The following is a 24,472-nucleotide window of genomic DNA, read 5'->3' as shown; positions in this document are numbered from 1 at the left end:
TCCCATATGTATATACACATATATACGTGTTTGTATATGTATATATTTATGTACATATAAAATTTATTAAGCACTTGCTATGCGGCAGGCATTGTGCCAAGTGCTGAGAATAAAAATAAAAGCAGGCAAGGCAGTCCATGCCTTCCAAGTGCTTTTATTCTAACAGGAGAAGGCAATATATCAAGGGGAGTAGGAAAGAGGAGACAGTACATGTAGGATAGCTGGAGATGTCTGGGAACTGCTGTGGACATCTAGATCCAAGTAGTTTAAAGCCAAAGCATTTCAAAACCCAAGGTGGTGCAGGGACAGAATCCAGTTTTCTGTGTGGAGGGAGTGCAGATGATGGTCCAAGTGGAGTACAGAGAGCAAGGATAACTCACAGGTTCTTAGAGAGACAAATGAAGGAGTCTACAGAGTTGGTTTTATTGTGTATCCCAAATCAACAAGAAACAGTATTTCTTTTTTAAAATTTCATCCTATTTTTACATCCCCTTTGATTCCAAAATATTGATCTTAAAATCCCTACCTATGAAGCTATCCCTTTATGACAAAGCCTAAAAAAAGAAAAAAGTTGTTCTCAACAAAACCAACACATCAACCACGCCTGACTATGTGCAATATTCTACAACCATAGGCTGCCACTAGATACACAAGGAATGGAAGAAGATGCATTTTCTTAGCTATTTTCGTGGGTCAAGCTTGGTCATTGAAGTTTCCTTGTATTAAGTTTGTTTTTGTTATTTGAATTTACACTGTTGTGGATATATTGTTTTCCTGGTTCAGAATACTGCAGCAGTTCAAATAAATCTTCCCATACTTCTCGGAATGTTCACGGTATCATCTTAAGGCATAGTAATATTTTTTTATGTTTCCTCCTTCTGTATGTTAGCCTTTTCTCTACATTCTCTCCTGTCTGATCGATCTTTCTCAATCCCTTTTGCTTGATCATCATCGCCACCACCACCTCCTCAGGGCCATCACCAGTTGTCTTATGTCTTGCCATTGGACTCCAGTGACTCTGGAGGAGAGAGTGAGACTGATGACTTTGCAACAGCTCTGCTTCACTTAAATCCAATTCACTTGTAAGTCAAGACCTCACCCTCCTGATGTCATTGGTTCTCTTTGAGAAGAAGGACAAGGACAAATAACAGCAACAATCACCACCACCATACCCCCTGAAAGTGGTTGTGCCCTAAGGCTTTTGTTCTCAGCCTCTTTCTCTACGGTCTCTCACTTGGTGATGTCATCTGTTCCTATGAAATTATCATTTCTATGCAGATGACTCCCAGACTTGTGTATCCAGATCTGGCCCCTCTCTGGTCCCACATCACCAACTGCCTGTTGGACACTTAGACCTCTCCCTCTGCTCTGCCTACTTCCATCCCCCTTTAATAAACTCTAGTGGCTCTCTATTATCTCTAGGACCAAATACAAATGTCTAGGCATGGTATCTAGACCTACTCACAACCTGGCCCCAAACTATGTTCCTAGCCTTATTCCTCCTCTTCATTCACTCTATGGTCTAGCCAAATTAGCCCCCGTAAGGGCAGAGGCTGCTCTGTTTTTTTTTTTTTCTTTATATATTCCCAGTGCCTATACAGCATGGTGCTCGGCACATAGCAAGTGCTTAATAAGTGCCTATTTATTGATTTACATATCACAATTTGTGTAGTCAAAGAAACACCAATTCAAGGGATATTTGATCATCTCATATTGTAGTGCTGGTGATAAGTATTTGCAAAAGGATCATAATGAAAAGAATTGCAGTTTATATTCCAACATCTGTTGTAGAGGATAAAAGAATTTCTGTGAAGAATTCGATAAGACTTTTCATATTAAATCAACATATGTGTTATTATTCAGTGTCTTTCAATATAAAGGTAGGCATCGGTGAGTATGGTGAAAAATGAAAATATGATTAGGGAGTAAAGTTAGAGAGGTTTAAGTCATCAGAGAAACCTCACACTTTTACACCCTGAACACAGTTCTTTGAGGAAAAAAAAATCTGGCAGCTCTGGTCATGGAGAGCATCCCTCAAAATGAAACTAACTTTATTTTGACAGACAGGAAATGCTTGATTACAGATGTGGAAGTCACTCCTGGACCAGTTCTGTAAAATCAGACCACCTATATCTTAGAGCAAAAAAATAGTCAAAATTAATAAAAAGCAAAAAAAAAAGAATGTAAAGATGAGGAATGATGAAGAGAATGGTTTCAGAAAGGCCTGGGAAGATTTGTACAAATTTATGCAAAGTGGGCAGAAGCAGGAAAACAAAATATATAATAAAAGTAGTATTGTAAAGACAAACAACTTTGAAAAACTTAGGAATTCTGATCAGAGCAACAACTAACTTCAATTCCAGGAGATTCATGATGAAATAGACTACTCATCTCCTGACAGACAGAAATGGACTCAGGGTGTAGATTTACACAAATTTTGGGGGAGGGAAAGAGGTGAATTTTTGTTAATTAAAAAAAATTAAGTTAAAAAATCAGACCACTGACTCATTAGGAAAAAAAACCCCTCAAAATTAATATGAAAATGAGGGAGGGTAGGAAGAGGGGAATGAGCATTTACATAATACCTACCATGTGCCAGGTGCTATGCTAAGCACTTTTTACAAATATTATCTCATTTGATCTTCAACAACTCTGGGAGGTAGGTGCTATTATTATCCTCATTTTACAGGTGAGGAAACTGAGGCAAATAGAGGGTAAGTGACTTGCCCAGGGTCAGACAGCTAGTAAGTGTTTGAGGCTAGATATGAATTCAGGTCTTCCTAACTCCAGGCCCAGCACCTAGTAGCCTAATACAAAGCAAGAAAAAATAAAAATGAAAAATATAGCATTTGATTAAAACAACCCCAACCTGACCTATTTAAATGAGTTACCAACTCTTCCAAAATGAGAAATGGAGGAAAAGGTATCACTGATTATAACATTTTAATACTAAAGTTTAATTTATGTAAATCAATTTGCATAATGAGGAGACCAAAGAGCTTCACCTACAAACACTTGACCTATCTGCCAAACTGAAAAATGTGACAGCCAAGGGCAACAGTGTTTTAGAATATAAACATATTTTTAAAATCTTATGGAGAAGGATGGTAGAAAATTATGAGCTGTACTTTTTTTTAACGTGATATTTTACCAGTATAAGGATCATATCTTTTACCAATCCAACTTACAGTCTTAGAGAGTTGCCTGGGGCACTGAGATGTTAAGTGATTTGACCAGGGCCATACACTATGTATCAGAAGCAGGACTTGAATCCAGTTCTGCTTGACAACAAGGTTATTTCTATATCCCAAACACCAACAATCAGTAAAGGAAAAGTTTAAGGACTGCTTTATGCAAGCAAATCATCTTGAAAACACTTCAGTATGAAACTGGAAGGAAGATAATAAATCAGTCAATCAAAAAACATTTTTAATAACCTACTACGTTTCAGGTACTACATCAGGTGCTATCAATACAACGGCAAAAATAACAGTCCCAACCCTCAAGGAACTTAAGTTCTATGGAGCAGTGATGGTTCAAGGAATGATGGCTACCTTTTGAGTAAATACAAAATATATAAAAACCAAATACAAAATAATGGGGGGAGGCACTCACAGAAGCGGGATCAAGAGAATCCATATATAGAAGATGGCAAGTTAACTGAGCTTTAAAGGGAACTATTTTTAAGAGGCGGAGATGAGAACGGAGTGTATCCAAGCATAAGGGACCGACTGCCTGTACTTTCAAGGGCTCAACAATGAGGAACCAAAAGCTATATAGTAGAGACAGCCAGAAAGCCAGTTTAAAACCAGAATGCAGGGTATATCCAGAGGAGTAGTAAGTCTGTAAAATTTGGTTTGACTCTAAGTGTGAAGGGCTTTAAATGTCAAAAAAGCAAGAAAAGCTTGTGTTTTATCTTTGAGGTAATAGGGTGCCATGGGGGGGGGGAAGGGAACAAGTACTTATTAACTACCTACTACATGCCAGGCACTGTGCTAAGTGTTTTAAGAATATTATCTCATTCAATCCTCACAACAGCCTTAGGAGTCAGATGCTATTGCCACCATTTCACAATTAAGGAAACTGAAGCACACAGAGGTTAAGTGACTTGCCCAAGGTGACACAGCTAGTAATGTCAGAGGTCAAATCTGAGCTAGGTCTTCCTGACTCCAGGCCCAGTACTCTGTGCTTGATGGCACCACTTACTTGCCAAGTCAGCCACTGAAGCTTCCTGAACAGGGGAGGGACACGGTCAAGTCCGTGCTTTTGGAAGATCCCTTTGGCAGCCGTGAAGACGATAGATTGAAGAGGTAAGAGACTTAAGGGAAGAGGCTCAGTTAGCAGGCTGCTGCGAGAGTCAATGTGAGGTGATGGAAGGCCTGAACAAGGGGGCTGTGTGTGTAGAGAGAAGGTGCCGATAGGAGTAATATCACGGAAGTAGAATTTACACAACTTGAGAACTGACTGGATATGGAGGACAAGGGACAATGAAGAGGAGAGAATGACCCCAAGGCTGCAAACCTGGGTGAGTGGAAAGAAGAGGCATAAAGAACATCATCAAAGAAATGAATGCTTAAAATGAAGATGGGCTGGTCATGTGGTAACAGTGAGGAATAAACAATGGACAGCCCACATGTCCCGCTGGATCTTTTAAAAAAATTTTTATTAGTATTTTCTGTTTCTTACATCACCATCTCAACAGACTTGGATAGATGAATGTTTCAGGGAAAGAGAAGCTTGCTTTTGGATGTGCTGAGTTTAAGATGCCTATGAAACATCCAATTCAAAATATCCAAAAGATGTTGATGCAGGTCTGGAGCTCAGGAGAGACGAGGGCCCAGTGTAAAGATACCTCAACCAGAGTCAATCAGTTAGTCAATGAGCATTTATTAAGTACCTTCTGTGTGCCAAATACTGTGCTAAGCAGCAGTGATACAAAGAAAGACAAAAAACAGTACCTACTCTCAAGGAGCTCACAGTCTAATGAGGGAGACAGCATGAAAACAACTATGTAGAAACCATAAATGTATACATGATAAATTGGAGATAATTAAGAGAGGGAAAGGACTAGTATTAAGGGGGAAGACTCCTTGAAAAAACAGAAAAACAGAGAGAAATTTATTTGATGATCATTAATAGTATGCCTTGACAGCAGGGACTTTTTCATTCTCGTACTTTAATCTCCAGTGCCTAGCTCAGTACTTTGCAAATGCTTACTGATTGATCAAATGAGACATAACCCAGGAGGATGTATGTTCACCAAAGATGTTTACCACTGTCATGAAGGAGCCCTAGAATAGTCTAAAAGGTAAAGGGATTCCCTCTAGATTCCCTTTGATGCTACTGTTCGTAAATAACCTTATGCTAATCATATAAAGCCCCAGGACACTGCAGAGAATCCTAGAAGAGATCTATAATCATTCTAAAGAAGTTGTCCCAATTACTCACATAGGGAAAACCCAGTGGATAAAGAATGCATATTGTCCAGATTATTTTAGGCATTTGGATAGGCAGCCTATCTTATCATCAGTATATATACCTTGGATAGGCACTGCAAAAAGACAGTGCAGAATAAGTTCCAGAACTGGAAAGGAAGAGAGTGGCTGGACTGCCTTTGCAAAAGTACAAAGTTAATGTAATAACTCCAAGTTTCTCCCTGTAACAAAGGCCCATTTTAAAAATACCATTATTCTTCAGATGACATTGTATGACTGCAACATGGACCACTAGCTTCCAAAGATCTGAAGTTGAGGATCATCCCAAGGGCAATAAAGAGGCACATGTTAGGCATGAGTCAGAAAAGGGGTATAAAAGACATCATCAAATAAATGAATGCTTAAAAAGAAGATAGGCTGGTCATGTGGAAAGAGTGAGGAATAAGTAATAAATAAATAACAGCCCACATGTTCCACTGTGTGTTTTTTAAAAAATTTTTTATTAGTATTTTCATCACAGTATCCCATGTGTACCTTCTCCTGTCTGAAAGCCTTTCCATGTGACAGAAAGTAATTTTTTAGAGGGAAAAAAGTCAGCACAACTGATAGATACATTGAAAAAGTCCAAAAATATGTGCAATGCGTAACAACTGTGGACCTCCCACTTCCACAGAGGGGTAGGTTGGGGGTGTCTTCTCCTTATGTGAATCCCATTTGGTCATTATAATTTTGTTTACTTTTGATTTTTTGGTATATTATTGTTCTTTCCATTTACATTGTTGTAGTCACTGGGTAAGTTTTCTTGGCTCTGCTTACTTCACTCTGCATTAGTTCATACAGATCTTTCCATGCTTCTCTGCATTCATCACACATATAATTTCTTACAGCACAGTACTTTTTTCTTACTGATGGCTAATATGAAGATTTACTTCCCCATTAAAGCACTTTCCTTCTTATTCTTGTGCCCTAATACGTGGTCAATTTTTGTAAGACTTCCATGTGGTGCAAAGAAATGTCTCTTCTTTTGCTGTCCCATTTAGAAGATGCCATAGGTCTTTTAATTCTAGTTTCTCCAGAAATTTGTTCAGTTCTATATTTTCCCTTTTGTTTATCTTTTTGTTAGGCTTATCCTGAACTGATAAAGGTATATAGAAATCTCCTATCACTATTGTGTTAGTGTCTATTCTATGTCTTCTTGAAGCTCAGATGTTTCCTTGATGAATTTGGATGCTAAGACATTTAGAGCATACTTATACTGGTTTGTTGTTTATGGTTCATTTCAGGATAATATCATTTCCTTGTTTGTCTCTTTTTGAATGTTTTTGCTTTGCCTGATAGCTTGATGATAACTCCTAATTTTTTTTGATTCACTTGAGTCATAATAAAATTTTTCCATCCCCTAAGTTTTATTTTGTGTTATGTATTTGTATTTTAAATGTGTTTCTTGTAGGCAAGATTGTAGGGTTTTGTTTTCTTACCCAATCTGTCACTTTTTAATTTTATTGGATTGTTTAATTCACTCACATTTAAAGTCATAAGAATTAGGTTTATATTTTCCTCTGTCTCTAAAACTTTTTTCTCTCAAATTATGATTTTCTTTTCTCTTCTGCTGTAAATATAGTATTATGTTCCTACAGTTACTTTACTTTAATCTTTTTTTAAAGTGTCCTTGTTCCCACCATCTCTTTTCTCCATCCTCCTCTTCTCCTTATTTGTTATCTCTTTCCCTTTAGGGTTTTGTTTTAGTTCTTCTCTCCTGCTTTTATCCGTATTTATATATTTCTTCTCTCTCTTTTTTCTTCTCAGTCAGGTAAGTTCCCTCATCCTCTCCTCCCCTTTAGTTAGTCCTGTTTATTAGGTTTTTAATTTTTTTTTCATTTTTGTGCCCCTTTCCAAAAAGGATTTCTTCCACTCTTTTTGTTATTCACCTTCTCTTTCTGTTTACTACAGATCCTCATTCTCTGATTCATAACCCCTATAATCATCTAGTCTCACTCTTTTCTCTGTATTCTTTATAAAACTTTCAGGATATTCATTCTAGACTCTGCACTCTAGGTACTTTCTGCCACTGTCTTGTAGGGCTTACTCCATGAATTCCCCTTTTCCATTCTCCCTCACTCTCAGAACAATACCAATTATTGAAGGTGTCAAAGGGGAGAGACTGCTCCATGGTAGGGACTTTCTCCCACTGCCCCTTACTGATCTGTACCCTCTCTTATTGGCTCCCCCCCTTAACATTTGCCTGGAAATCTCCTCTTTGTGTCCATGCTTCCTCATGTCTTCCAGTTGCTCCCAGGGGTTCCACCTCCCCACCTCCCAGGACTAGCAGATTTTTCAGGCGCCAAATTCCCACAGACCTCATCCAGTGTAAGGTACTTACCTCCTCTCACCCATAGGAGCATTCATCAGTGGAATCCCTTCCCACCTCCAAAGTAAGGCCTTCTCCCTTTCTCCCCCTTTTCAATCTTTTTTCTCTTCCTCCTCACCCACTCCCCTATAGGATGAGACCACAGAGGTCACTTTCCCCTCATTGCTGACCCTTGATTTGACCCTGGCACATAGATCACTTCTATTCCCGTTCCACTCCCTTTCTTTCATATATCCTTCCATGTTCTAATGTAGTCCCACAAAAAAAGTATTCACCTGTAGGCAGGTGTCACCAGGTTTTGTCTATAATACCCCTGTCTACCTCTTCACTGATACCTATGCTAGATTTCTGCCTTCACTCCTCTTGCTTTGTGTACTTTTGGAAAGAAGTCTCTTACTGGTCTTCCTGTTGTCATTCTGTTGCTGTTACAAATCTGCATTTATTCATATTTCCTGTAATTCTGTTGTTTGAAGTGTTTGAGAAACAAATAATTTTTTTAGTTCTGATTTTCTTTTCAAACGCTTCTTTGTTATTGAGGTTCATCTTTGGCCCTGTATGGTTAAGCTAGGGTTGGCCACCCTGGGCTTCATTCTGAGCTCCAATGCTCTTCCAACACATTCTATTCCCTCCTCCTTTTTCTAGTGAGCGCAGAATAGTCTCACATTTCTTGGAATATCCTTTCCTTTGTATTTGAAAGTCCTTCTCCTGATAGCTCGCAGAGCTTGTTGTTTCTGAACTGAATTGTTAAATTTAACCACTGTGTGTCTTGGAGTTTGCAACCTTTTTTTTTTTCTGGAGGCAATCTGTGAAGTCTTTCAATTGGGATTTTATTTTCTATGTTCAGAAGTTCTGTATAGTTTTTAAAATTTTTTTTTTCATTATGGTGTCAAGGTTTTTTGCCCTGTTGTGTTCTTTTGAGAGACCTATGATCCTTAGGTTGTCTATGTATCTTGTCTTCAAGATCCACATGTTTTGTGTGCATAGCAAGCATATTTTCTTTTAATGTTTTTGTTTTTTGCTTCTTTTCTTCTAGGTTGTCCTTCCCTTCTGTGTATTTGCATTCCCAATCTATTATTCTTTCTTTTGTTTCTTTGGTGAGGCTTGCCATTGCAGATTCAAGTTTTTCTATTTTGCTTATTATTTTTACCATGCAGGCCATAAATTCTGCTCTCATAATTTTCATTTCTCTTTTCAACCACTCAGGAACAGCAGGTTGTGGTTCCATGTTCTCCTCAAATCCCACAGGGTCCTCTGTCTTATCAAGTGTTGGATCATTTCCCTTCATTTTACAGTATTTATTCATGGATACCAGAACTGACTTCCCTGATCTGGAGGTCACATTTCCTTCTGTTACTGTTTTACCTGTTAATTTGTCTGTTTATGTTCAGGGTCTTTCAGATTTCTTCTTCCTGAAATCTTTGGTTCTTTTAATCTATTCTGCCTCCCTTCAAATCACACAATGCCACCCCTATGCTATAGTTGGGGGGAAGACCCTTGCCACACATGGGGCCTATCCTACCTCTTCATTTTGTAGATGAGGAAACAGTCAGAGGGAGATGAAATTACTTGTCCAGAGTCACGAAGATGGTTAACAGCAGTGCAGGGAATTGAATCCAGGTTTTTTGTCTCTTTCCATTATACCATGTTACTTCTGAAACTGTTTGCTCACCAGTTTGCAGTTCAATAAAAGTTTGTTCACATTAAGTTCCCTGACTGTTTAATGCCAGGGATGTGCAACTTCTAGATCCTAGTTACTAAAATATACTAGATTGGATTTTTTTCCCATTACAGTTAAATTTATGTATCTGCTTGACATAGCTACTTTCTCAAGTGCACCATTCTCAATATATTCCAGTACTCTTTCCCTTTTCCAGAAGGCAACTGCATTCAGCCACATGTTCTTTCCCTAATGTCACTGGCCTAAATAGTTCATTATTGGTAGTAGAACCACTTTAAACATCTCATCTTTTGTTAAATACCTCTTTAATGCCAGATTTCTGACTTCTGGCTGGTCACATAAGCAGTCTTCTTAGTATACTTGTAAAAATTCCTTCTAAAAGTAAAGTGTTGAACAAATTTTCTGGATAGCTGAACAAGCATAAAGTTCTGAAACTACATGTGAATCTAAGATACATGTGAGCTTTCTCTGAAACTTTTTAAAAAAAATGTATTTTATGAGAAATAATTTGATAATGAGTTATCAGTTCATACTCAGCTATAGAATCATACAGATAATATAGCTAATCATCATAGACAGTTTTGGATGGATTGTGATCTGCATCATGACAGGGAACACTCATATGGATGAGGTCACAGATCTTTGGTTGGAGTATTAGAATCTTTTAACAGGTATCTTCTGGAATATTTTGATACTTCTTAGAAGCTGACTGTGGCTCTCTTAATGCTTCCAGTGAGTTCCTTCTGTGATTCTCATCCGATGGTAAAAAGTTCTGATAGGCATTCTGAAGGGGTCCTATCTTCGTTTTCATCTATTACAACCAGGCTTCTTTATTCAGAAGCATCATGGTTGGGGCATCCTAATGTTTCATTTCCCTAGCTCCCAGCAGAGGGGGCCCTGCTCTCACTCCAGCTATTAGGGCTGGGTCCCCTCCTGGAAAACTGACTTCCTGTTTGTTCTTGTGTTTGTGTGGTTCTTGGTAAGGAAATTTAGCTTCAGGGTTGGAATCCTTGGGTTATTTTTTCTCTAGAATCTATCTCTGAATGGCATACTGCTATGTTGTAGCCGTGTTATAAACAATTCCTGTAGAATCGCTGTCTTTGGCTCATTGGTGGGTGCACTAGAAATGGAGATATTTAACTATTAATTCCTGGCTTCCCCCTTACGATGGTACACAGACACTCAATCATGGCTCTTCTATTTCAGTTCTACTTAGAACATTGATTATTTCATGTGTTAAGATATGTATGTATGTATGTAATGGAAGGAGACAGAATAGTTGGTTTTAAAAATATAATATTCATTCACTTGTTCTTGCCAGAAAAATTCATGAGTCAGGACAGAAAAATACTGACTCATATAGGCAACCCAGGTACATTTAATATCTAACAGCCCCTTTCAGCTTATTCTTGCTGCCAAAGGACACTCAAAGTTCACATAAACCATTTCACCCATCATGAACCAATGTACTACCTTAAATGCAATAGCTTTGAAAGGTAATAGTATTTGGTCTGCCTAAATACATTACCTGCTATAAAAAGGACACCGGAATTACCTTGGATTACTGCTTCGGCTCAAGTCATGGGGTGGTAGTTGGAATCAAGCCCTACAAAAAGAAATAGTATTTAACATTTAAATTTAAATTGTATTTAAAAAGTCCTCGCTGGAGATTCAGTGGTCTCCTTTAGGCCTTGCAGACCAGCTGCTGACAGGTAGAGAAGGGAATGCCCTGCTCCCATATGTGTATACTATCTAACTTCTATAGCTTCATTGTTAGATTCGTTTTGAGGGGTGGGAGAAAGATTTGTCAGGGTTGTCCTCTTTGAAGTCTAAAACTCTATGATCTATAATTTCCTGGCATATTACGTTGGAGTCCATGAGATTGGATGGGCACTGATAAGGTTCAACTGAGCCCAAGTTCTTTTACTTTTCTATCACCTCTTTAATATGTTCCAAATAGCTGTGGCCTGTGGCAGGGGCTCTGCGAGGCCACCCTGGTAAATAAGCAATATACAGACACGGTAACCTTTAGAAAGGGCTCTGTCTGGAATGTGATGTGCCCCCCTGGCTAATGTTTAATTGCAGGGCTGGATCAGAGAGGGAGCTGATTTCCTGAAGTCCTAGAAGTTAGTGGAAATTCTGGTGTCTGATTTCATTCCCTGTTGGATTCCTGCCCAAGATACGGACAGAGTGTCCAAGGTATCTTGGCATGGGTTTTTTTCTTACTCCTGTGACCTCTCTGGGCAGTGCTGCCCAGAAGATCAGAACAGGAAGTGGAAAAGAATACTGTATCCAGCTGAGACCACAGGGGGAAGTTTTAGTGAAGATGGAGAGTATTTTAAACAAGATTTGCTACTGTCAAACTGAACCTCTGCTTTGGGACTGGGAGGCTTCTGAACAGCTGCTGCTTATGTTGTTTAGTTTTGACACTAGGAATATTGATGATGGGTTTAACAAAAATAAAGGAGAAATAAGAGGAAGCCCACACCCTGTAATGTAGGACCGGTTTGTCTGGCCAAGGACACAGGGAACAGCTGAGCAATGAGAGGGCTCTGGTGACTATACATATTGATAGATGGAAAAAAATGGAGAGAACCTACTGTATTGGTAACTACTACTATAGGTACTTCACAAGTCTATTCTCTCCTATAGTCCTCAACACTAGTCTCTCAGAGGGACTGCTCTTGAACTCTGTATGTGGGCTCACAAAGGAGTCTTTTGGGGGAGATCAAATCTAAGTAGAGTTGAATAGATGAATGGAATGGTAGATGAAAATCTTTGGAGTGGTGACTTGTGTTTCAAGGAGTTTTTACTGAGTTCTGTCTGGCATCCAACAAGATAATCTGGGACTCTACTCTAACAACACCAATGGGATATGGAACGAGTGGAGGGACTGAAGGCCTTCCATGCTTACTTGATCTCAAGATTTGTCACAGATTGCACACTTTCCCTGCAGTAAGGGAGCCCGAGCTGCTGTCCGGAGGTGGTTAGGGATTTGTCTGCTTTGGTACTGGGGCAGAGGTCTCCAGTTTGTCTAAAAGTTTGTTTTTTCCCTATCTATTCCTGATCTCTCTCTTAAACTTCAGATTCGTATATCCAGCTGCTCATTAGATATCTCTCCCTGGATGCCTTTCTGCCACTTTGGGTTCAACACAGCTGAAGTGGAAGTTTACATCGTTTCTGCTATTCACTCACACTCATAAACTTGTAGACCTCTAAAATTGTCACACATTTGTATAGTGTTAAGGTTTGCAAAGTACTTTTTTCACAGCTACCAAGGCAGGTAGTACAATTGTTAGTATTCCCATTTTGCAAATTGAAGCTCAGAGAGGTTAAAAGATTTGTCCATGGTCACATAGCTAGAGCTGGGACTTAAGCCTTGGTCTCCTGATTCCAAGTCCAATGTAATTTCTACATCATTCTTCCTTCTCCCTGGTTCCACACAAATGTTGATTCTTATTGCTTCTCTCTCCAAGTATCTCACTTCAATAAATACCACACTATTCCCATTGATACCAATCTAATTCAAGTCCTTGGAACCTTACTTGGATTAAGACAATAAGATACTGCAGGTTTCCAAGCTTACAGGCTCTCTTTCCTCTAAGTCTACAAACCACTATGACATTAGTCATTTTATTACAAAGGTCTGATTATTCTATTGTTCAAAAATATTCAAGGACTCTTCAATGTATAAAGTTTGGCTCCTTAGCATGATATTTAAGGGTTTCTACATTGTGGTTCCAATCTACCTGTAACCTTATCTCACACTATTCCCATTCCCATATTCTGTTTTCTAACCAAACTGCTCACCTCCCTTAATCTCCATACCTTCAATGCTCTTCTTTCCGACCTCTGCCTTTCAACATTCTATCCTCTTTCAGTTAATATTTAAAAGCTTCTACTATAAAGGCCTCCCTGATTCTCCTTTCCTCGTCTGTTCTCCTAGCACTTTGCACTTCTCTTTATAATAAGCTGACAGGCCTGTGGTGCTTTAAGGCTATACTTTACATACGTTATCATGTTTGACCTTCATAATAGCCTGGTGAGGTAAGTACCACAGGTATTGTCATTTTCTTTCAAAAAGAAATTATTCTTAAAAGTTTTAATTATTATGAACTTGATAAACATGAACAAAAGCGAACATTTCCTTATACAAAGAACAGAGAAGATTTTATATGACATCACAAATCTCTATTATACCAGCTTTTAAAAAAGTATATGTTAGCTTATTCCATTTAGTTATTCAAATTATATTCAACACAGTAGTACAACACTGTCCTGCTTATTTCTTCTTCTGAATTTTAATCTGCTATCTTTTGTGTATTGTCTTATTGTTTCATTAATAATAGTCTTTTCTCTTTTTTTCCCCCTTTGGCATCAGTATTGCTGTGTCTGCCCTTCCACCCCACATTCCCACCTTCTCACCAAAGTCCTCCCTTGAAACAAATAAGTTTAAGGGATAAGGATTAGGCTTGTGATTTAACTAGTAGAGGAAATTCCCTGGTGAGGAAACTCCCTCTACCAATTCAGGCTGGCACCAGCTCTATTACTTACAGTCTTGGAGAGATTAGGTGACTTGCCCATGGAGCAGAGCCAGTATGATTCAGAGGATGGATTCTGCCTTCCAAGCCAGCTCTTTACCTACTATCCCATCCTGCTTCTAGTAACAAATAAGTATGTTCAAATAAGATAAATCTACATATTGGCCATGTTTGACAATGTCTAGTCCATCATTTTTCCGTCAACAGGTATAATTCATCATAAGTTATATGGAGTTGTAACTGGGGGAAAGGGAAGGGAATAAGCGTTTATATGGTGCCTACCATGTTCAACTGCTTTTTACAAACATCTAATTTTATCCTTACAACAAATGAGATAGGTACTATTATTAGCCCCATTTTACAGTTGAGGAAACCAAGGCAAATAGAGGTTCAGTGATTTGCCTAGGGTCACACAGGTAGTGTCTGAGGCCACATGTGAACTCAGATCTTCCCGACTGTGGAGGCCCAGCACTCTATCCACTGTGCCACCAGCTGTGATTGGTCATTGCATTGATCATAGTGCCTAAGTCTTTCACAATTGTTTTACTTTGTAATGTTTTAATCATCGTATAATTGATAAAGTAAATATTAATTATTGTATAAATTCTGCTCACTTGACTCTGCATCAGTTCATATAAGTCCTCCCAGGTTTCTCTGAATCCATTCTTTTTTATCATTTCTCATAATACAACAATATTCTATTATATTCACACAGCTATTTCCCAATTTGGGCATTAGTGTTTTCAGTTTTTTCTTTCAATGAAAATTGCTAATAAAAATATTTTGGGGCATATGGATCCTTTCCTTCTTTCTTTGATTTCTTTTACCCCCAATTTTCAAGTGAGATAGAGGCACAGAGTGGTTAAATGATGTGTCAGTGATCACAGAGCCAGCCAAGCATCTGAGGTGTGACTTGAATCTAGGTCTCCTCCCAATCTTACAGGTTCAAAACTTCAGTGTTATCCTTGACTGCTCTCACTCATTCCACATACCTATGCCATTGCCAAATCTTGTCACTACTACCTTTACAACATATCTTGTATACATCTGCTGCTCTCTACTCACATAGTCACCATACTTGTACAGACCTTCATCTTCTTGCCTGAACTATTGAAATAACTTTCTAATTAGTTTCCCTGCCCTACGTCTTTCCCCACTCCAATTTATCCTCCATTTAGCTGCTGAAGGGATTTTCCTAAAACACAGCTCTGAACTTTTTATCCCATCCCCTTCCTCAATAAACTCCAATGGCTCCTTATTACCTCTTGGCTCAAATACAAAATCCTCTCTTTGGCATTTAAATCCCTTTACAACCTGGCCCTTTTCTATCTTTCCAATTTTCTTAGATTTTACTCTCTTTCATGTACCCCATGATTTAGCTACACTGAGGTTCTTGCTGTTCCTCACACATTAATATATATAATATATATATATATATATATGTATATATATATATATATATATATATATATATATATATATATATATATATATATATATATATATAAAGTACATATATCTATCCCACTTCTGTGCATTGACCCTGACTGTCCCCCATAGCTACAATCCTCTCCCTTTTTTCTTCAGACTTAGTTCCCTGGATTCCTTCTAGACTCAGTTCATATCCTACCTTCTGCACTCTCCCAGCATTCTCCCAGATGCTAATTCCTTCCTTCCAAGATTACCTTCCATTTAGAGTGTATTTTGTAGGTAGTCATTTGTCAGCCATCTCCCCCATTAGAATGCCTTTCTTTGAATCCTCGGTGCTTAGCATACTGCTTGGTACCTAATAAATGCTTGTTGACTGAGGTTTTTCTGTCTCCAAGTCTGGAATTCTAACTACTACACCACGCTGCAAATTCTAAGCTGTGTACATTTTTAATCATCTCTCCTTCATTGTAAAGCCTTTGAAAGAAGGATGTCCTCTATATTTGTATCCCATCCAGTGCCTAGTACAGTGCTAGTACATAACAGGGACTTAAAAAAAAAAGATTTTGGTTGAGGGAGTGAAGTTTCAGATTTCTTTAAGATTGATCTTCCTGGTCCAGATCCATTGCTTCAGTGTCAATCTCAAGGAATGCTACTAAGGCTGTATAGCTAATAGCAACAGCTTGGGTGCATTTAGTGTTGATGCATGTTTCCTAAAATAGGCCCCCAATGTTCCTAATGACAGCTGAGTTTCCACTCATCCTCTGGGACCTGTTAGCTGTGAAGCCTAGGCAAGACATTTAACCTCTTAGCTGCTCACTTTTTCTTTAATCTGTAAAATTAGGGAGTTAAAATAGATGATTTTTAAGTCCCTTCCAGGCCTGAAATTTAGAATTCTATTTCTCTGAACATTTTTTAATGATATGACTTACTGGAACCAGACAAGTCTAACCCTGTCTTCTCTTCTCTGATTCACTAGATGCCTAAACTAACTGCATGTGGGTGTCAGTGCTAAGAAGGCTACATTGTGTCTTGAGAGTAGTCCTGGTTCCTGTCCTCAGCTGTTGCCTCTGGCACTCCCTGGACATTAGCAGCTTGTAGTATGTGGAGGAGGGTGGGTGACATAATATGGAGCTCATTTATTGGTATAACTCATCTTTTAAAAGTGACTTAAGGTTTGCAAAGCATTACTTAAATAGTATGTTGGCTACCGTAGTTAGCTGAGCTCCAATAATACAGCAGGAGAGTGGGTATCTGCTTAACCTTGCACGTACTTCAGTAAACAGGCAGTACATAGCTTACTAATGACTTGCACCTGTAGCCTGCTTGCTTCAAGACAGCAACAGGTGGGCTCTATTACATCTCTTTTCCGTTACGTCAGTGAGTGAGCCAGGTCTTTCTATAAAAATCATGATACCTGATGAACTTTCCCCCTTGATTTGATTTTCTTTTCCCACTTAGGTCAAAGTCTTTAAACTTACTGAAGGTTATTTGCCATTTTAAATACATTTCAGCTTGAATATGATGCTACAATTGTAAACTGGTTTTATTAGCATCTCTATATTTATTCTTTCTTCCTTGTTGCATTCTTAATAACTACAGAAGAGACCAGAGGTGGTTATCTGAATTTTATGAAGGGGATGTTGAAGCTTTGGAATGGGGAAAATTGTACTGAGTCAAAGAGTTTGGAATAGAATCTAGGACAACTCAAGCCAGCGAGTTTTCTCTAGGCACAATGCCCTCTATTATGATTTCAGACTTTTTCTTCTTGCCCTTGGTGTTGGGAAGTAAAGGAATCTTGCTTTCTGACAGGCAGGACTGGGAATTGGTTTAAGTATTTAAGGTATAATTGCTTTACACTATACCTCTTAATGGTATAATGAAGCAAAGAACTGAAGTAGTCATCTGGATATTTCAAGTAAAAACATGGCTAGAAAAGAGGGGCTTGAGACCTGAATAGGACTGGATGTGTACAGTTATCAGATGTTGCTGATGTAAACTTAGCCTACATGTGTTTTAAGTTCCAGTTCCTATACTAAAATATCAATACATATTTCTGTTAAGCTTCAGTTGTTATCTAGGTTAGTTAGGCTAAAGGAACTAATCTATTCTGGTTTTTTTTTTCACCCTGCTTTCTTCTTTTTGAGTATTGAAATAAAAAATAAGGGAATTGGATTCTCTTTAGGTTTACAGACTTTAGAATTAGAAGGGATCTTAGAAATCATTAACATAACCCCAACACTATACAGATGAAGAAGCTGAGGCCCTGAGAGATGAGGTGCCTTACAAGGTAATACAGCAAGACTTCAAATCTAGGTCTCCTGGTTCCAAACTACACCAGAATTTCTCTCTACATGGGCCCTTGGCTGGTGAGTAAGGGAAACTGGATTAGAGAATCTAGGCCTGCTGAATCTTAAAGCTGGAATGGTTCCTGGATATTATAGAGTCTGATCTTATTTGAAAGATGAGGAAATAAGGCCCTGTGATACTGAATAATTTGCCAAAGGTTTCAGAGCTAGTGAGTAGGAGGGTCCAAAACTAGAACCTAAGTTTTGGGATTCCCAATGCCTTGTGCTGGCCACTACATCATGCCAATTCCCAGATCTAATTCCTTTCTTACTCAAGAAATCTGTCCACCAAATAATTTTTATGGATTAAGCATCTGCTTCAATGACATAATATGTAAACTGCTTTGCAAACCTTAAAATACTATAGAAATGTTAGCTATTATTATTAATCACTCTACTCAAGCTACTCACAGGGATGGTCACTCCTTAGTTTTCACGATGACCTATAATTGTTCTACCTCGATGATTTACATTTTTTTTTCTTTCTGATGATAACCTCCTAGCCTTCCCTCTCTCACCCTGATCCACTCCATTAAACCTACTATTTGTCTTCTCTGCAACCTTGCCCTCCTCACTTCCTGCTCTGCAGTCTGTCACTCTTAATCTAGCCTAACCTTTTTTCCTTCATAGTCTTTGACACTATAGTTAGCCAGGTTAATATATCCAGTACCCTGGAATTCCTTATCCCTTGTCCTACTGCTGCTCATTTCATGCCAACCCCCAACATTTGATTATGCCTCCCTTTTGACTTCTCCGCTCCTACTAGCATGTTGTTGAACACCAATAAAGTCATAATCTATATTGATTGGGTTTGCTGTAAATTCATGATATTTAATTTCAACTGATCCTTTACTTGATCATTGTAATTCTTTTATTTTTTCCTGATCCTTTCTCATACTTCCCACAGTGGCAGTTTCATATATTTTCGTTTCTTCGAGAAAATGGAGTCCATTTGTCATAAGAGCCCTTCTCTTCCCCAACTCCACCAAGAAGTGGCTCTCCTCTTTGCCAAAGCCAAGCTTTCAAGCTCTCCTTTATTCTACTCCCCCTTTTCCATTTTCAATCCCTCCTCATCCTTTGGCTTTTTTCCCATTCCGTGCAGATGCCCTCATCGCTCCCATCCTTAAAAAACCTTCACTTGACTCTGAAATCTCCTCAAACCATCATCCTATATCTCTCTTTCCTTTCATAGTCAAACTTACAAAAATCCATTCACACTAACTGCTTCCACATCCTTACCTCCCATTTATATTTCAACTCTTTGAAATGTCTTCTGACTCAACTGCTTGATTGAACTGTTTCATCTCATATTGGCAATGACTTGTTAATAAATAAATCCAATGGTCTTTTAGAAATAGTCTTTACTTTTCTTGACCTATAGAGATTTTGAAACTGAGGAGGGCCTCATAGATGCTCATTCTTCTCTGTTTCTTTAACAATGCTTTGTCCTGATTGTCCTATTTACCTGTTTCTTCTATATCTCCTTTGATGGATTATCATACATCTCTTTTCCCCATGTGAGGCATTCCCTCAGGACTTCTCTTTCTATACCCTCTCTTGGTAATCTCATCAGCTCTCGTAGATTCACGATATTTTGCAGATAACTCCCCAGACTTCAAATCCAACCTTGTTCTCTCTTCTGAACTTGTCTCATCTTTAAAAACTGCTTACTAGATATATCTTTTTAGATTTTACACAGACACCTTAAGCTCAACAAGTCAAAACTGGACCTCATCATTCTTCCTTATAAAGCTTTCTTCCAAACCTCCTTATTTCAGTTGAAGACAACACCATCCTTTTAATTACCAAGGTTTACATCCTTACCTCACTGTCTTTTAAATTGCACATTCATTACAATTCACATGGATACCATTCTTGTTTAAGCCCTTATCATCTCCTGGTTGAAAGGTAATAGCCTCCTACATCATACCCCAACTTCCAAAAGACATCCTCCAATGAGATGCCAGATTTATGCTCCTAAAACAGAAGTTTGACCATGACACCCCTCTGATCAAAAATTTCTAGTGGTAATTGGTTATTTCCAGGAAAAAATACAAACTTCTCAACTTGACATTTAAAACCTTCACAACTGACTCCAGCCTACCTTTCCAGATTTAATTTCACATTATTCTTCTTATACTTTGACTTCTGACCTCAGCATTCAACTGAAATTGCCCTTTCTGAAGTTACCTATGATCTCTTAATTGCCAAATCTAATGGCCTTTTCTAAATCCTCATTCTTCTTGACCTCTTAATAGAATTTAACACTGTTGATCACTGTCTACTCCTGGATACTCTCTCCTCTCTATGCTTCCATGACATTGCTTTCTCCTTGTACTTCTATCTGCCTCAGTTTCCTTTGCTGGTTGACATAATAGATAAAGCATTAAGCCTGAAGTTAGGAAGACCTTAGTTCAAATCCAGCCTCAGACACTTACCAGCTGTATGACCTACGGCAAGTCACTTAACTTTTGTCTGCCTCAGTTTCCTCAACTGCAAAATGAGGATACTAAGTACCTATCTTCCAGGATTGTTATGTTCCTGGGCCCTTTCCTCTTTTCTCCCTATATTCTCATCTGATGATCTCATTATCTCCTTTGGGTTCAATCGTTATTTATGCAGATGATTCCCACACCTACATACTAAGCTATATTCTCTCTCCTGAGCTTCAGTTTTACATCACCAACTGCCTTTGGACGTACTGAATTGAATGATCTGTAGGTCTCTCCAATTCAACATGCCTAAAATAGAACCTTTTCACCTTTTCTCCCAAAACCTTCCCTCTTTTTGAACTTCTCAGTTACTATAAAGGACATAACCATCCTCCCAATTCAATCAGGTCCTCATCCTTACTCATTCCATATATCCAATCTTGCCAAATCTTGTCATATCTACCTATACCTTGTCATATATATGTCCCTTTTTCTCCACTCAGTCATCACCCTTGCATTGACCCGAATCACCTTTTGCTTGGATTACTCAGATAGTCTTCTAATTGTGTCTTCCTGCCTCAGGTCTCTCCCTACTCCAATCCATCCTTTACTCAGCTACCAAAGTGATTTTCCTAAAGCACAAGTCTGACCCTGTCACCTCCCCACTCTTCAGTAAACTTCAAGTAGCTCATTATTACCTCTTGGCTCTAATAGAAAATTTTCTGTTTGGCATTTAAAGCCCTTTACCACCTGGCCTCCATCTCTTGGGTCTAGGCATTCTCCCTAGCTTTCCCCAGGCCTGCAGTGTTCTCCTTTGTCCATTCTGATGACTGACCTACCTGGTTTCAAGTCCCAAATAAAATCTGACTTTCCACCAGAAGCCTTCCTCAACTCCTCTTAATTCCATTGCCTTCCACCTGTTAATTATTTCCTGTTTATCTTGTACATAGCTTACTTTGTATATCTTTCTTTGCCTGTTGTCTCCCCGTCAGATTGTAAGTTCCCTGTGGGCAGGAATTGCCTTTTTTTTTCTATCTCCAGTGCTTAGCACAGAGCCTGGTATATAGTAGGCTCTTAATATTGATTGATTTCTATCCTTCCAATTTTCTTACACTTGACTCCCCTCCAACAATGGCCTTCTTGCTGTTTCTCACACATGATGTTCCATCTCCTGTCTCTGTATATTTGCACTGGCTGTCAACCATGCCTGAACTGTTCTGCCCCTTACTTCTGCCTCTTAAGTTTCTCTTGCTTCCTTCAAGACTCAGTTTAAATCCCACCTTCTAAGGACTTTCCTAGTTTACAGCTGCTAGCACCTTCCCCTCTCAGATTACCTTCCATCTTCTCAGTACTGCATCTTGCACATACCTAATTACTTACACCCTATCTCCACCATTAGAACATAAGTTCACTGGGTCCAGAGATTTACCTTTCTTTGTATGCCTATTGGTTAGCACAAAGCGTAGCTCATCATACTTATTTACTGACTGACTCGTTCTTTCAGGCAAACTGATCTGTTATCCCCCCAAATTTGTATTCTTCTCCAATATCCATGTCTAGAGTGCCCTTCCTCCTCACTTTCATCCCTTAGAATCTTTATTTCCTCCAAAGTTTAGATCACTGTGCTATCCTAAATCTCTCTCCCCTCCCTTCACCTCTGTAGTAAGTGTTCTCTTTTTCATCAAATTAACTTGTATTTACTTATATGTCATAACTTGACCCCCCACTCCCACTAAACTATAAGCTCCTGAAGGAAGTGATTCCTTGAAGGCAGCTCCTTTGGACTGTGACCTCCCTGAGCACAGGGATTGTTTTTGGTTTTTATCTTCATCTCTAGCGTTTAAGTTCGTGTCTGGCAGGTTCTTAATATTGTTTAACTTTGTTTTGGTATTCTTAACACCCAACACGGTGTCTGACATAGAAGAGTCCCTTTATAAAAGCATGCTTAATTAAGAAATAAGACGGACCGGGGTAAAAAGTGTGGACAAGGCACAACTTCAGGATTGAGACAGAAAAGGAACACCAAACCAAGAGAGCAGCGTGCTTTTAACAGCTTGCCTGATGAAACTGGAAAAAATATTGAGTGCAGAGTGTGGCCAGCACTGTTCATTTCTCTCCCTGTCATTACTTGTTTTCTAACACGGCACGCTAGTTTTGGTGGAGCTTCTGAAAGAAGCGCTGTAGGCGGGTCTGGGCTAACTGGGGATGGTGGGGAGGGGACTTTGGGTGGAGAACTCACAGAAGTGCCTGCGGCCTAAGCAGAGGGAGGGCTCCGGCACAGGATGGCCGAGCCCTCGTGAGGCAACGGCGGGCAGTGGCCCGTCTCGGACCCAACGACCCAGGATCCCTGTGCTGCCTGGGGAAGAAAGCCCGGAGCCGCTTGTCCGAAGCCCGCTGGAGCTTTGCGACCGCGCTTATCGCGGGAAGCCCAGGGACACAGGAGCATCTTCACGTCCCCGCAGTACCGCGAAAGAAAAGAACAGCTCCGACGCACGCGCACGCTGTGCGTGGACGCAGCCCGGGGCGCCGTGCTAGCGTGTGCGTGCGTGCGTGGGGCGGGGTCGACGCTCTGAGCAGGCGGCGGCAGCGGCGGTGGCGGTAGCAGCCGGAGGAAGAACATGGCGGGTGCTGCGGGGCCCGGGCGCGTCCCTGGCGCCGCGGGCGGAGACGGAGACGATTCATTGTACCCCATCGCGGTTTTGATCGACGAGCTCCGGAATGAGGACGTGCAGGTAGTGGCGCCGGAGCGGGGACCTGAGGCCGGGCCAGCGATGGGGAGACCCGGGGGTAGGACTGAGGCAGGAAGGCCCAGTGGGTTGGGGCAGGGGGAGGGGAGCAGCTGGCTTGAAGCCGGACCAGGCCGGCCCTGAGCTCGGGGGGTGAGGGGGAGACCAGAACCTGCCCCGGAGTTACCTTCTGTACACGCTGGGGCTCTCCAGGGGCTTCACCCTGACCCCACAGGGGTCACCCCTGATCCTCGGGGGCCAAGCCCGGGCCGGCCCCCAGGGAGGCAGCTTCCGAGGAAGACGCCTTCCAGTTTCTTTGACTCCTCGTGGGGGCTGGTCTGTGGGAAAGCTCCCCCGTCAGTCCCGGGAGAAACTTTGGGCCGCGTTAGCCTGGGTTTAAGAAGAAAAAAAAAACATTTTAGCATTAACGGGTCAGGATGCTTCTCCCCCCCTGATTTGCCTTCCAAATCTTGTTCCTGTTCTACCTCTCCCCTAATCCTCCTCCCCCCCATGCTAAATGAATGAAAGGCCAAGGAGAGCCGAGGTTAATTAACAGGATGTCAAGTGGTCCTTGAAGTTGTAGAGTTGAAATGTGTCCAGGGTTTGCAAATGGTGAGCTGGTTAAGGTGGAAGGAGGGATGCATGATTAAGCGAAATGATGGGTGTTTTTTCAGATTAAAAGGGAAAACGACAGGAATTATCACTGAATTTATTCTCTCCTGCAACATTCCTGTCAAAATTCTCTTTCTTGTTAAAATTCTTTCACTTGTTGACTTGTGAGCGCCTCTCAGGCTTTCATTTTTATCTTCCAAAAAAAGTATGACTACTCAACTTGAGGAATCATCTCTTGTTTATATGGTCACGTTAACCTGACTTTTGAAAACCTTCCATGCTACGTCTGCTTCTCTGAGAAATCTAAGTTAGAAGTTTGAATTTTATTTGTCTTCCTTACCTTCACTTGCCTGTTTAGCACTTTTTTTTGGTTTGCACTTTATCTGCTTTGTTCGGGTTTCCTACTTGCACCTTCATGTAATTAATTTTTCTTTTTAATAGCTAAGGCTCAACAGTATTAAGAAGTTATCAACAATTGCTTTAGCTCTTGGAGTAGAAAGAACTCGAACTGAACTGCTGCCATTTCTTACTGGTATGTTAATTTTGTTTTATTAGAAAGTATGGGAATTTTAGGGTTTTTTTAGCATTTGTTTATTGATTTAGCCATTTCATAGGCTATATTATTAACATTACTGAAAACTGATGTGAGCAAAGTAGTATAGAAAGACAGCACCACCTACCTTGGTCTAAATCAAAATATAATGTTATGGACAAAAATATTCCAGACATACTAAGCAAGTAAGAAAAATATTTATATGACATTGAAAAGGATGTTGAGCAGTTTCCTATCAGTTTGGCAGGAGAGATCTAAGTAGTACTTGTTGAAAGAAGGAAGAGTAGACTTTCTTTATGATTATAATTTGATTATATTGCCGTTTAAATGTCTAATATGTTTCCTCTTGTG

General features: G+C 39.8%; 1 protein-coding gene and 1 long non-coding RNA gene across 4 annotated transcripts in view; one reads left to right on the top strand and one right to left on the bottom strand.

Moving 5' to 3' along the window:
• Positions 1 to 399: 399 nt before the first annotated feature.
• Positions 400 to 22,717, bottom strand: LOC110210693 (uncharacterized). Of its 2 annotated transcripts, none has more exons than XR_002325147.2 (3): positions 22,470 to 22,717; positions 11,010 to 11,087; positions 400 to 1,018 (listed from the first exon to the last, which is right to left on the bottom strand). It is a non-coding gene; the product is annotated as an uncharacterized LOC110210693 (long non-coding RNA). The 2 variants fall into 2 exon arrangements; XR_013487760.1 differs by having other exon boundaries at positions 11,037 to 11,087.
• A 67-nt stretch (positions 22,718 to 22,784) lies between these two features.
• The window catches only part of PPP2R1B (protein phosphatase 2 scaffold subunit Abeta), a 33,109-nt gene continuing 31,421 nt past the window's right edge, over positions 22,785 to 24,472 (top strand). For both annotated transcript variants that reach the window (XM_078156852.1, XM_020989791.2), the window contains exons 1-2: positions 22,785 to 22,962; positions 24,010 to 24,100. In XM_078156852.1, coding sequence (XP_078012978.1) covers positions 22,849 to 22,962; positions 24,010 to 24,100 — 205 coding nt within the window. In that variant the 5' untranslated portion in view covers positions 22,785 to 22,848. The remainder of the gene's footprint in view (positions 22,963 to 24,009; positions 24,101 to 24,472) is intronic.

The sequence above is a fragment of the Phascolarctos cinereus genome, unplaced genomic scaffold (genome assembly GCF_003287225.1).
Source record: "Phascolarctos cinereus isolate Bilbo 61053 unplaced genomic scaffold, phaCin_HiC Scaffold_726;HRSCAF=1367, whole genome shotgun sequence".
In the NCBI taxonomy this organism is placed as follows: Eukaryota; Metazoa; Chordata; class Mammalia; order Diprotodontia; family Phascolarctidae; genus Phascolarctos; species Phascolarctos cinereus.
Note: the sequence above shows the minus strand (reverse complement) of the source record. Positions and strands in the feature narration are given on the sequence as shown.